The sequence below is a fragment of the Brachyhypopomus gauderio genome, chromosome 4, assembly GCF_052324685.1.
Source record: "Brachyhypopomus gauderio isolate BG-103 chromosome 4, BGAUD_0.2, whole genome shotgun sequence".
Taxonomy (NCBI): domain Eukaryota; kingdom Metazoa; phylum Chordata; class Actinopteri; order Gymnotiformes; family Hypopomidae; genus Brachyhypopomus; species Brachyhypopomus gauderio.
Genome location: NC_135214.1, coordinates 1725328 through 1739836, shown reverse-complemented (window position 1 = coordinate 1739836; position 14509 = coordinate 1725328). Strand labels below are relative to the sequence as shown.

Below are 14509 nucleotides of genomic sequence, written 5' to 3'. Positions count from 1 at the left end.
TTAGCAGACAGAGGCGAACACCTTGTGCAGAATTAGTTGTACTTGTTCAGCATATCTAACTGGACTCTCAAAGTTGCAAAGAGGAAGTGATAGAAAACCTAAATATTAATTTCATTCAGTTTCACTGGTTATTCTTACACCTGGCTGTAATCATACAGAATCCTTGATTTTGTTCAAGTGTACCTAGAAGAAATGAAGCTGATATAAATTACTCTTTTATTAATCCACTTTAGTTAATCAACACAACTAAACTATTAATAAACGATGAAGACTTCTATTTTGAATTTTTTTTACTTTGCGGCATTTTTCACACCTGCATAGTACTATTTTATGGAAGTGTGGGAAAATGCTGTAAAATAAGAATACTTTCAAAATAAAAGTGTTAGTAGTTATGTAGCTAACTTGTTCTTAAATTGTATGTCTATGGTTATTTGTGCTTCTTGGCAAACGTCTAACTTGCAAAGCACTAGGTAATGATATTGACTCCTGTAGTTTAGTAGTAGTCTGACTCAATGGTATCTTGAATTCTGGCCTATCCGTACTATTACCTAGGATGAATTCTGTGATTAGATGCAAAGCACTTTGTAAGTCGCTCTGGATAAGAGTGTCTGCTAAATGCCATAAATGTAAATGTAAATGTAGCGATTTGGGGTCATGACACCCTAATTCCTGTCTTATGTGTAAGTATATATGAAATTTTCATGTAATACGTCTGACCTCTAGTGGCCAGAAAACATGACAGCAAAACGTGCTCCCAAACGGGCGTCGCCTGGGGGGGGCTTCCGGGGCTTCAGCCCCGAATGATTATCCAGTAGCCCCGAACCTTTTCGCTCAGCTGTACTATAAATCTCTTAACGCCAATCATAGTGCCACTTCAAGGATAAAGTTCCGCCTTTCAGGAGAAACAGCCAATCAGCTTGCTGGTTTTGCGGGCGAGGAGGAGAGCCCACCCCCACCCCCGTGGGAAAGCGCACATGCGCTCTAGCCATTTTTGGCAGCAGGTTGCAGGTAGCTGACGGTAAAAGAAAATGGATATACGGAGAAAGGTAACGATAGTTAACTATGTGAACTGTGATGACATTGTTTGTGGAGCTATCTGATAGCTGGTTAAAACACACGTCTCCGAATCAAAACACACATATCAAACCCACTGTGTGCCTAATAAAATGCAGCTTGTCACAAGTCAGCTTCAGAATTAGTTAGCTAACCTAGTTAGTTAACCTATCTAGCTAGTTAACCTAGATAGCTTAGGTACCAAGAGTATACGGCGCGAGACTGGGAGACTCTCTCACCATGGCTCTCTCATCCTGGCTGCACCGCGCTGGTGAAGTTCCGTTATAGTCTCGCGTGATAGGAATTTCTAAATAAAAGTAATAAATGCAAATTTACCGTTTCTACATAAATAACTACATATACTAGTTATACCTTCACTCTTTGTATTTACGAAACATCCCATATGGCATTATAAGGATGTTTGCAAAGGATTTGAAAACTTCAATGCACATTAAACTTAATGTTTTGCAGATAAAATTCAGGTAGAAATACATGAAAACACACAAACAAAATATTTCCATTTAGAACTTTATTTTTGCAAAAGCCGCATGGCTTCCCCTCTTTAAACACTGTTCAATTTACAGTTGATTGGTAGGCCTATTCCCGATTTGTCAAGCATTGTTCATTGTTCCCATGCGAAGTTTACAATGCAGAGAACTTAACAGGCTATTCTTAAATGTTTTCCTCTCCATAAAGTAACTTTATGAACATATACACTGCCAATACAAGACTAGAATGTAAGATTCGTTTGTCTACAAAAACGAGGTATTTTAACTAACACTAAACGCTGGCGTCGGCCATCGTTTTGCACACGAACGAGCATGCGCGAGATCAGGAACGCGTTTGTGCCATGGCCAGGCAGCCACGCACACGCAGCCACGGGGAGGTGGTCTCTTTTCTCGAGCCGTACCCTCCTCTTAGGTAGGGTTTTTTTGAGAAAAAAAACCTTATATAGCTAGGTATGTTATAGCTAGTTATAGTTATAGTTATAGTTATAGTTAGTATGTTCAACATGCCCTGATGTACCCGATAAGCTAATAACTATTTCATTTTCAAATTGTGTTTAATAATTTAGGATTGTAGGACTGTAAGCTATAATGAATGAAAATCCATTTAGTTAACTAGTTAGCTAGAAGGTTTATGATGGTAGTTTAAAGCAGTTTCTTAATCCTCGTCACTGCCCTAAAATTGTGTGTTTTCCACTGGAGCCAACTGATCAGCTAATAAACAATCCTTTATTGAGTTTACACAGCACAGCATATCACCACTTACTTTATCGAGTGCTTTTAAAAGAAAACTTTAGAATATGCATAAATGAATGAATGTTGCAAAAAAATTTTTACTTTTAATAGTTGAGGGTTAGGGTTTGTTAGAGTTTGTTCAAATCTCAAGTATTGTGGTGTAATTTATTTCCTAATACAAACAGAGAACTGGAGAGGAGAACGGAGACCTGGAGAGAAGAGAACAGGAGAGGAGAGCAGAGCAGAGAAGAGAACAGACAACAGGAGAGGAGAACAGACAACAGGAGAGGAGAACAGACAACAGGAGAGGAAACAGGAGAGGAGAGGAGATGGGAGAAGACAATACAAGCAGTATGGAAAACAATGCCTAATAAACACATTATTAATAAAATACACGTTTTTAGTACGAAGACTAGCAAAATAATGCCAGATGTAGTTTGTTTTAGCACAGTCTTTTGTATTTAAAATATTGTTTCCAGCTTTATTTTAAGTATGCTTTCCTGAATTACTATTTAACAGGGTAGAAGAGAGGGTGGAGAGAGAGGAAATATGAAATGTGGAGAGACCTGAAATGAACTGAACTGATCAGGACTGGACTGATCTAAAGAAAGAACAGGTTAGGAGAAGAAAGACTGTGCAAAAACATACAGGATAGATAATAAGTAATTCTTAAAGAGTATTAATTGTGTAGACCCCTTAGCACTAATAATTAAAATGTCTTTCAATAATTTGTTTGTGTGTCATAAAAGGTAAAAGAACTATTTAAAAACAAGTGAATTGTTTATATTATTACACAGTTGCATGAAATCCATTGTTGACATACTGTTTTGCATACTTTATTGAGGAATGGATTTATTGATGGAATACACCTGGTCCATGTCCTTTAGTAAAAGCTCACTATCTTTAGGTCACCAACAGTCATTTTGCAGAATTTGTGCACCCTTTGTTAAATATATATGTATTTTATATATATATATATATATATATATATATATATATATATATATATATATATATATATATATATATATATATATATATATATTGGGGCTGCCACGAACGATTATTTTAATAGTCGACTAATCACTGAAACTAAGGAGTTATTCACAAAAATAAAGTTTTGGTCTCACTGACGTTACAGAAAATACACGAATGCGTGCTAAGGCTAATTAAACCAATCGCCATCACTAATGTTAACTTTTACAGTTACCACGATAAGCAGGGTTGCCAACTCTCACGCATTGAGAGTGAGACACACGCATTTGACCGTCTTCACACGCTCACACACCCGATATCTCACGCCGAAAAAAAAGTTGGCAACTTAGTAAGTACTAAGTTAACGCTCTGTTTATGGTAACTTTAGCAGCTAACGAGCAATTTAGATTACAGAGATGACGGTCCCTATTCATCGTTGTCACAAGTAGCCACAACATGCTTCAGGTACGTGGTTGTGCTGCCGTGGAAGGCAAGTTCTGCCTTGCAGATATTGCACGCATTTCGGAACCCGACTACGGAAAATGATCCCGCACTTTTGAGTTCCGTAGCCGGGTAGCCACGATACCAGAGCCTGTCTGTATAACGTCCTGGGATGTCAACTGTCTACCCCGGTTTCCACTAAACTGCGCATGTGCGTCAAGGACAGAAACGCAGACGCAGCAGTGGAAACTGTCGCAGCAGTTTGGACTAATCATGGCAGCCCTAAAATATATATATATATATATATATATATATATATATATATGTGTGTGTGTATATTTATTAACACAGCAACTGTTTCAAAAGGATCAATTGTGATCAGATCATCCATTCATCTCATGCATTACTGCAGGAGTTCTCTATTGCATTATTTGGAAGAGATATAATCTGTAAGCAGTTCCCTCTCTTGCCACCAGAGGTCCTCCTCTCCAGACTACTGAGGTTACCATGGCTACCTCTCTACCTGCTGCTAATTGCTTAATCAGTAGGGGTGGGAATCTCCAAGCAATCTACGATTCGATTCGATTACGATTAAGAGGTCTGCGATTCGATTATAAAACGATTATTGATGCATCTTGGTAGTAGCAATCCATGATGAATTAACTTCAATTTTATTTCCATTTTAAAACTCCCATATTATTTTATATTTAATCAAACGAACGCAATATGGCAAGTAGGCCATAAGGCCACACTCCAGAGAACTGAACAAAGAAATACAAACTGAAAAAGTGCACCTGTAGCAGCATGTTTGTAGTAAATTAACAGATTTCAGCAAATGCCAACTGTTAACCAACATTATGTGCAAACAACAAACAAATATGTGGTACCAAAACCACAGCTTCCACACAAGAGTAGAATTATGTGCTAGCAGCTGACTTAAAACAATAATGTGATAAAAAAGCGAATTATTTCGAATCATTTCGAGTACATGTATAAATATTTAACTTAATTAAGTTTAACGTGCTGGGAAATATAGAAATGGACCTTGAAAGTGACGTACAAGTGCTTGAATTCCACCTTATGAAGGTGTATGAACCCTGCAAACATGACTTTGTTCATTGCGCTGAGGCGTGGCGCGCGCGAAGTTACAAAACTCGAGAGGTGCACGACCTCGCGAATCAACAGCGCGCGAGACCCCCCCGCGGTGACCCGAAGTCACTGCGATTACATCATTTTCGCCGTGCGGACCCTCGCAAGTATAAAACCAGGCTTCAGTAAGTTAGTGTCGGCTGGATTTGCCGCTCCTCTTGCGTCTTTATGTGCGCAGCTAACGTCTAGACCAGGGGTGCTCATTACGTCGATTGCGAAGGAAGTGTCGGTCGATCGCGAAGGAATGTGCGTAGATCGCGTCACATAAAATAGTAGTAGATGAATCGCACATCTGCACTGACGGTTGTATTTTGATTGACATTCACAGTAGCCAATCTGCAATCCACTCAACAAATTACGTTCGCCATTAACATTACGTTATGTTGTTTCTACTGTTGAGTCATTTTAATACTAATGGACACTGTATTAATGACTTATGTGTTTGCATTGCCAGTTGTTGTGGTCTCAATGAAATTAGGAAACTCAAAGAAAAAATACTGACATACATTCTTGGAACTTAGCAACCAGAAAGAATGAATATCATGATAAAAACTGGTTCCTCCTCTTACAAATTCATACATAAATCATACATTGAATCCTGATGAACAAAATATATAAACTGTGTACTTCGTTGAGAACAAAATAATGTAACAATGGTCAGTAGACACCAAAATCATCAACCCGCTCAGGGCTGGGTTCAAAATCACACAGGCTGGCCTAATTTGAATTTTAACACAACTCATAATGAGACTCAGTAATGTGTATTGCTCCCACACATCTGTATGCACACCTTACAACATCTGGACATGCTCCTGATGAGATGACAGATGGTTTCCTGGATGATCTCCTCTCAGAGCTGGATGAGGGCATCTCTGAGCTCCTGGACAGTCTGTAGCACTATTTGACAGTGTCAGATGCATCAACAAATAACGTTCCAAAGGTTCTTAGGGCGTACTCACACTAGGCTCTGTGATCCGGGCCCGGGCATGGTTCCCTGCCGAAGCATGGTTCGTTTGGCTAGTGTGAGCGCTCCAACCGTGGCCGGGCCCGGATCAGTTAACCGTGCTCGGGCCCGCTTGAAGAGGTGGGCCAGGGCACGATTCACATGGACTCGGGCACGGTTCGCTTCTAGTGTGAGCGCTATCCGTGCCCGGGCCCGCTTGGTGCCTCGTCTGATTGGTTCATTTCGCTGGAACTCAAACATTACGTCAGTGATGCGACGCTCACGTTAAACAATCATAGCGGCAAAGCGATTAGCAGACAATCGTGTTAAATTATCGATAAATCTGTGCTTGCACCTAGTTTCTGCACTCCCAAAACGACTCCAAAAATACAATAAAAAGAGAATCGTGAGCTCCATAGTGTTGTCCATAGCACGCTTTTTTTCCAAATAAAGTCACGTTGTGATGATGTAAGCGTGCTCGGGCCGGGTTGCTGAAGCCAGTGTGAGTGCAGGCCAGGGGGGGAGTGGGGAGGGGGGATAACCGGGCCCCAGCACGGAACCAGCAAACCGTGCCTAGTGTGAGTACACCCTAAGTTGGATTTGGGAGAATGAAGGACAGCCAAAGGCACCAATGCATTCATCATCCACGAACTTTCTACACATTCTGTCCACATGAGGCCAGGCATTGTCCCACACCAGTAGGAACCCAGGTCCCTCTGAACCAGCATAAGGTCTGACCGTGGCTCTGAGGATTTAATTCCACCAACTAACAGTAGCCAGTGCATTGTTGGCCGTCATGTGGAGGTTTGTGTGACTGTCCAAGGACATGCCTCCCCAGACCAGCAATGACCCCCCACCAAGCTGGTCATGCCGGATGATGTTACAGACAGGAAAACATTCTCCATGGCGTCTCCAGACTCATTCACGTGGCTATCTGTCACGTGTGCCATCACATGTGCTCAGTGTGATCCTGCTTTCATCTGTAAAGGGAACAGGGTGCCAATGGTAGAGCAGCTGATCTCTGGTGAGTGCCAGTAGAACCACACGGTCCAGCACTGTGAGCCCACGTCCCACCAGTGGATGTCAGGCCCTTGCACCTCCCTGAAGGAGTTTCTGACCGTTAGACCCACTGTTAGCCTGCTGGAGGTCATTCTGTAGGGCGCCGGTAGTGCTGCTGTTCCTACACACACACAGGAGCAGATCCCAGACCTGCTGCTGGCCTGATGCCCTTCTAACATGCTGTACAGCTCACCTTGTGTAAGGGTCCGTGTCCTGGGGCCTCATGTACGCACGGTGCGTATGTACAAAAACATTGCGTACGCTATGTTTCACGCAAACGGTCAGATGTACTAAATGTGATTTGAACGTGAGAAAGTGTGTACACCCACGACACTTTCACTTCAGGCGTACGCATGTTTCTAATGTGTTTTCGTCAATTAGCGACACTTAGAGGTGATGCATTGAAATTACAAGTATTAAGATATCATTTACACACACACATTGTAATAAAGCCCGTATTGTGTAAAATAAAGTAAATGAATCAGAAAATTAAACAGTAAATTAATCAGACAATTTCATTGCCTTACTGAAATAATCATTCAACGTGTTTTCACTTAGCCTAGATTATATAAACATGCATTAAATGTTGCGCTGGAGTTCTTGGGAGATGGCAGCATTGGCAGAGCCGGAGTGGCTAATCGGGAGATTCGGGAAGATTTTAAATTATTAAACTGTAATCACCCAGTGTGAAATGTCAATGTGAGTGTGAAAGTTACACGGAACTAAAATTAATGCTGTTGCGCAGCATAACTTATATTGCTTGTAACTTTGGAATCATTGTCTTCCTTACCAGTTAAGATCAGCAAGTAATCAAAAAAATAAAAGTTGTGTGAATTAGTAATGGCGTGTTTTAGGCCACGCCCTTAAGAGTATATAAACATGTTTGCGCTCAGTGTCTTCGTCTGTTAATGTGTGAGTATTTTCAGAACTGCTTGAAGAGAAGTTTCCTCTGCATGAGTTAAGAAAATGTCATATCAAACAGATAGGACCTCTTCAGCATCAGGTAAATGCATAAAGAAAACTTGACCAGCCTGCATTTTATGTTTGTGAAAATTAAAAGTCTGAACTTGAAGGAATTACTTATAAATACTGTACAGAAGCTTATGGGAAATATACTTCTGTAATCTTTCTTAATCAAAATAAATTAAACCCATAGTGCTTATACTGCCTGTATTTTTCTTAGTTTTGTTCAGACTGTTACCTTTAAGCTATAAGCGTATAGTCTAAAATGTCACAGGTACGTCCACCTACTTTACTCGGTGTCATGCACTGATTGGTGTCCTATGATGAGATAATTGGTCCTTTATTTTATATAAAATTGCACTATATATAGTATAGTTTTTTTATTTTATATATAGTTTTTATGATTAAGCTACTCATGTTTTAAATTATTAAACTGTAATCACCCAGTGTGGCATGAGAGTCAGGTTTTGGAATGCTGTTCCAAACTGCGCAGCACAAGTTTTAGTTCCTTGTAACTTTGGGGCGTGGCCTGCTGCATACTCGTGAAGACCAACAAGTCTTCTCCTTTGTTTGTCTTTTACCTCCGTTCTGGTTTTTCCTGATAGCGAAAATATTAAGACCTTAACATGTAAAAGCAAAACTGCAGACATATCGGCCACAAGCCTCTTCTGACGTATGTAGTTTTGCTTTCGTTCCTACAGAAAGCTGCAGTACTGGGGCTTACAGTCTTGGAAGTCTGGAAAATCCACCCAGAGAGCAGAGAAGTGAACGGGCCTGCTATTCACAGCCATTTATCAAACCATATTTGAAGGTAACAAGCTCAGAAAGAGAAGAAATCATATTTAAGCATAATGTGTTAAAGGTTCTCTCAGGTTTTCCAGAAACCAATGTTCGCATATTCGGAATTCTTTCTTCAATAACTTTGACAGTTTCAGCTAGGGCTGAACGATTTTGGAAAAAAATCTAATTGCAATTTTTTATCTATAAATTGCGATTGCGATTTAAAATCGCGATTTTTTTCCCACTGTTTTCAGGAAACTCTGTTTCGGGATTTTTTTATACAGCTCAGATACAGGGTTGCCAACTTTTCAAGATCGCTTGGAGTGAGACTTGAACCTGGAGTGGGTGGGGAACATAATTTGTTGTTATCGGGGTGGTGTAAAATGGACAAAATGTAAGTATTATTATTATATCGCGATCGATCGATCGCCTGTGGTTGGCGCCAGAGCGAACTAGTAACTTTTTAGTCTAAGACGCTCAATGCGTGAGAGTTGGCAACCCTGCAGGTATAGCAACTTGGCTAAAATATGTGCGTGAGTGCGTTTGGTAGTGCATATCCAGTGTGTTTAACAAAGCCATGAAGCCGGGCTTGTTCACTATATTAACGGGCATCATGTCTTTCACTATGAACTCCGTTACTGCCCGAGTTATTTCAGCGTGCCGCTTCGAATTATATCCATAAGGAGTTACACTTTCAAATAGTTCGGTCAGTGAACCCTGTCTGCTGGACCGTGGTCAAGCTATCCGCGCTTTTGCGATTCATCCGTGCTTTAAATCTTATTGCGCCTATATGCGTGATTTTACGGTATTTCACTGCTCACCTACTAAAGCTGTATTAGCGCAGAGAAACACTTTTTTCAGCACTGGTCGTTGGCATTTTAGCATTACAAATATCATACGAGGCTTTGTGGTGTTTTTTTTAATGCTGAAGAAGGCATGTAGTGTTACCTCGCGTCATGGCAACAGTAGCAAGGCACGTTTTGCAAGGTACCTGACGTTGAGCAGCATCTTTTAAAAAGCCAAAGTAATTTCACACAACTGATGTGCTGCCCCTCTTTGGTATTAGACTTTCAGCTTCTGTCAGCTTCTGTCGAGCCTGAAGCCATTGTGCAACAAGTTAAAGTGCGCTGTGTTAACTTCACTTCTTCACCTCCCTGCCTCCTGCTCGGGTTTGCTCCGTTCGTCCTCTGCTCGGCTCGCTCCCAAGTCACGTGACCAGTTTAAATCGCAGCCTGTGCGATTAGAGAATCGCGTTTTAAAATATCGCGAGATTATCGCAAATGCAATTAATCATTCAGCCCTAGTTTCAGCAAAAGTGGCAAAAAAATTTGCAAATTCTCATTTCTGGCAAACAAAACAAATACCTACAACTTTGTTTATGCCAGGAACAAACCGATGGCTCAGACATTGGTAGGGTGATGGTCATAAAAAAATGACCAGGTGATGGTCATAAAATTAGAATATCATGAAAAACTTAATCAGTAATTCCATTCAAAATGTGAAAACTCAATTATTGCATACAGACTGATTTATTTCAGAAAATTAGAATATTGTGAAAAGGTCCAATATTGAAGACAATATTAAATAGCTAATTAACTAAAAACACCTGTGAAGGCTTTAAATGGTCTCAGTCTAGTTCTGTATGCTACACTATCATGGGGAAGACTGCTGACTTGACAGTTGTATAAAAGACGACCATTGACACCTTACACAAAATGCCATTGCCAGAGAGGCTGGTTGTTCACACAACTGTGTGTCCAAGCACATAAATTGAGAGATGAAGGGAAGGAAAAGATGTGGTAGAAAAAAGTATACCATAACCACACCCTCTAGAGGATTGCATTCCTTGTGTCAAGCCATTCCTGAACAAAAGACAGCGTCAGAGGTGTCTCGCCTGAGCTAAAGACAGAAAGCACTGGCCTGCTGCTGAGTGGTCCAAAGTTATGTTCTCTGATGAAAGTAAACTTTGATTTCCTTTGGAAATGAAGGTCCCAGAGTCTGGAGGAAGAGAGGAGAGGCACAGAATCCATGTAGCTTGGGGTCCAGTGTAAAGTTTCCACTGTCAGTGATGGTTTGGGGTGCCATGTCATCTGCTGGCATTGGTCCGCTGTGTTTTCTGAGGTCCAATGTCAATGCAGCCGTCTACCAGGAAGTTTTAGAACACTTTGTACTTCCTGCTGCTGACCAACTTTATGGGGATGCAGATTTCATTTTCCAACAGGACTTGGCACCTGCACACAGTGCCAAAGCCACTAGACCGGTTTTATATTACTGTAACACTGCGGGTGTGGTTTAATCATGAGGTGGACACACATGCTGAGGAGAGAGATTGACATTCTTATTGGGGTTTTCACATTTAATATTATTTAACATACAGTTGTGATCAAATTTATTCAACCCCCACTGAAATAAAGTGTTTTGGCCAGTTTGACATTGATTTTGATCATTTCAGTCATCTTATTTACAATTATATCAAAGAGGCACTTATAAATTAGACAAACATAACATAATATTTATGATGGAATAACCACAAATGTCTTTACTGTGCTCACATCATTATCAGTTTTATTCAACCCCCTAGTGACATTATTTTTTAGTACTTAGTACAACATCCTTTTCCAGTTATGACAGCTTTCAAGCGTGAAGCATAGCTTGACACAAGTGTCTTGCAGCGACCTATGGGTATCTTAGCCCATTCTTCATGGGCAAAAGCCTCCAGTTCAGTCACATTCTTAGGCTTGCGCACTGCAACTGCCTTCTTTAGGTCCCACCAGAGGTTCTCAATTGGATTTAAGTCTGGTGATTGCGATGGCCACTCTAGAATGTTCCAGCCTTTCATGTTCAACCATGCTCTAGTGGACTTGGATGTGTGCTTCGGATCATTGTCCTGTTGGAAGGTCCAACGTCTCCCAAGCCGCAGGTTTGTGACTGACTCCATCACATTTTCCTCCAAGATCTCCTGGTACTGAAGGGAATTCATGGTACCCTGCACACGTTGAAGCTTTCCTGTACCATTAGAAGCAAAACAGCCCCAAAGCATAATTGACCCCCCGCCATGCTTCACAGTAGGCAAGGTGTTCTTTTGTTCATAAGCCTGGTTCTTCCTTCTCCAAACATAGCGCTGGTCCATTGTCCCAAACAGTTCTAATTTAGTTTCATCTGACCACAGTACACTGTCCCAAAACCTTTGTGGCTTGTCCACATGACTTTTGGCATACTGCAGTCGACTTTTCTTGTTCTTTGGAGTCAGCAAGGGGGTGCGTCTGGGCGTTCTGGCATGGAGGTCTTCGTTATGCAGTGCGCGCCTTATTGTCTGAGCTGAAACTTCAGTGCCCACATCTGACAGGTCTTTTTTCAGTTCCTTAGCAGTCACGCGGGGATTTTTCTCCACATTACGCTTCAGGTAGCGCACAGCAGTCGCGGTCAGGATCTTCTTTCTGCCACGACCAGGTAACGTTTCCACTGTGCCCTTTAACTTGAACTTGCGAATGATACTTCCGATAGTGTCTCTTGGAATATTTAACAACTTCGCAATCTTTTTATATCCATTGCCATTCTTGTGAAGAGCAATAACCTCTTCTCTTGTCTTCTGGGACCATTCTCTTGCCTTCACCATGCTTGGAAACACACCAGTAGATGTCTAGAAGGAGCTGAATATCACAGTCCTTTTAAATCTGCCTAATTGGTGCTTATCATGCTTGATTGCTGCTCGTTGACATCCACAGATGTTTTCAATACCTGATGGAAAACACTGGAATGAACCTCTGTTCTTAGGAGTGGTAGTCGTAAAGGGGTTGAATAATTGTGTCAATGAAGAAATCACAAAAAGGCCATTTAATACTTTATGACAAAAAAAATTGATGCTATCTTAGTTGCATTTAGTTCTTTAACAAGTCCTTGTAAGATTTCATTATGAACACAATTACAAATGTGCACTGAATTCCATAAAACCCTTCGCAGCATTGGGGGTTGAATAAATTTGATCACAACTGTAGTTCTGTAAACTAACCAGGGACCAAAAACAAGGAACTTTTAACAAAGACCTAACCAAACATTAACAACCAAGTTAGGGTGATCAAACGTCCGTATTTCACGTCCTGTCCCGGGTGTCCCGGGTTTTTTTTAAGTGAGGAAATGTCCTGGTTTTTAAATGACCTTCATTTACAGGCACTAGGGCACTGCCCACGGCGCTGCGTGTGGCGTAATCATTGAGCCGCGTCAAGCTTGGTTTAAGCTAGGGCTGTGTTCGAAATAGCCTACTACGTACTACTGGTGTACTGATCGAGCCCCAAATCAGTATGCCGTATGCAGTATGTGACCAAAATGAAAATTTCCAGTACGCGAAACATACCCGGATTACCTACTACTTCCGCAAAATATTCCAGTAAGCGAACAGAGCTATCTTCATGGTGTACTGTATCCCATCATGCAACGCTACGTTCACGTGACCCCGTAGTATGCTTTGCTTTTGTCGCATACTGGAAACTGTACTGCATTTACTACGAGGACCAGTATGCAGTATCCAGTATATACTGAGTCCAGTATGCAGTATCCAGTATGTAGTAGTCTATTTCTAACAGAGCCCTAGTTTATGCTTGACGCGTCGCGAGCGGCGAATATGACATAATCGCGGTGCCTTCGATCCTGCGTGAGGGCCCCGCGCGCTGTAGCTTCGCGAGGTCTTGCACCTCTCAAATTTTGTAACTAATTATTCAGCTTTCAGTGGGGCAGCCCTGTTCTTCATCAGAATGTAGACAGCGTGACTGTCAGTACGCAAGCAACATTAGGGTTGCAAGTTCAAGCAGCTGGTCTGAGATCAGAATGTTTACCATTACTTGTAATCAGTTGTAAAATTAGAATTAGCATATTTTGGCACTTTTGCTAAAACTGTCTTAGTTATTGAAGGAATCCAAGCATGTGTTAAAGGTTCTATCAGGTTTTGCAGAAACCACACCAAATACCAACAGTGCAGCACAGCACACAGAGTATTTCCTTAACTCATCCTGTAGCGCGAGGGAGAAACAGGATGATGTCAGGAAATACTGTGTGTACTGTGCTGCACTGTTGGTTAATAAACGAGTACCCAAACACCGATACGTAGACCCGACACTTAATATGCACATTTAAATACACGAATACAAACGAGACACAATTGTAGCACATCATATTAACAAGACAAGGAACAGGTGAAAAGCATGATGAAGACGAACACCCATGCACACACATAAACACAGACATGGACAATGGAACATTGTGTTTAGACATGTCTGTGCAATGTCTAACCCCTTTATCTTGCTTCTATCTGAAGGATCAAATTCTTACGAAGATTTTCAAACGTCTTCCTTTCAAAGTAAGCTCAATTTCAAAGAAAAAAAGAGTATATTTAAAAAGTGTTAAAAACATTGTCAAAAATTAACTTTGCTTGTTTGCTTCTGTTCAGATTTTAAGTCTGAAAGAGTCAAATTTACCAGTTCTTCCAAAGGATCCACAGAAGCATGAACAAACAGATTTCTCCATAGAGGACGCCAGGTGTTTCCTCAGATACCTAGCAGCTGAGCTGGACAGAATTGTTCAGGTAAATAGTAAACAAAGAAGAAACCACTTAAACTCTACACAGGGCCGTCGCCAGAATTTTTTCACTGGGTGGGCATATGGGTTTACCTGGGGGGGGGCAGATTTAAGCGCCGATATAAAGCAATCATTAGCAGTAGTTACAAAGCCTATAAAAATAAAATAGGACTAAAATGTGTGTTATGAACTAATCACGCCCTATACCACATCCGCTCCACAGAAAGTCACCTCATGAACTGCACAGCCAGTAATAGATTTAGCTAGCTACCGGTAACTCTAATCACGTCAGATTGCAAGATATATGCTCTTTCGACTTGGAGTGTTTGAAACCCTT

The 14509-nt window shown here is 41.1% G+C and overlaps 1 protein-coding gene across 2 annotated transcripts in view; it reads left to right on the top strand.

Annotated features, from left to right (window-relative positions):
- The first annotated feature begins 7755 nt into the window (after positions 1 to 7755).
- LOC143511766 (uncharacterized) overlaps positions 7756 to 14509 on the top strand; it is a 44784-nt gene continuing 38030 nt past the window's right edge. For both annotated transcript variants that reach the window (XM_077001394.1, XM_077001393.1), the window contains exons 1-4: positions 7756 to 7864; positions 8526 to 8635; positions 13913 to 13954; positions 14045 to 14179. In XM_077001394.1, the coding sequence (XP_076857509.1) occupies positions 7828 to 7864; positions 8526 to 8635; positions 13913 to 13954; positions 14045 to 14179 (324 nt within the window). In that variant the 5' untranslated portion in view covers positions 7756 to 7827. The remainder of the gene's footprint in view (positions 7865 to 8525; positions 8636 to 13912; positions 13955 to 14044; positions 14180 to 14509) is intronic.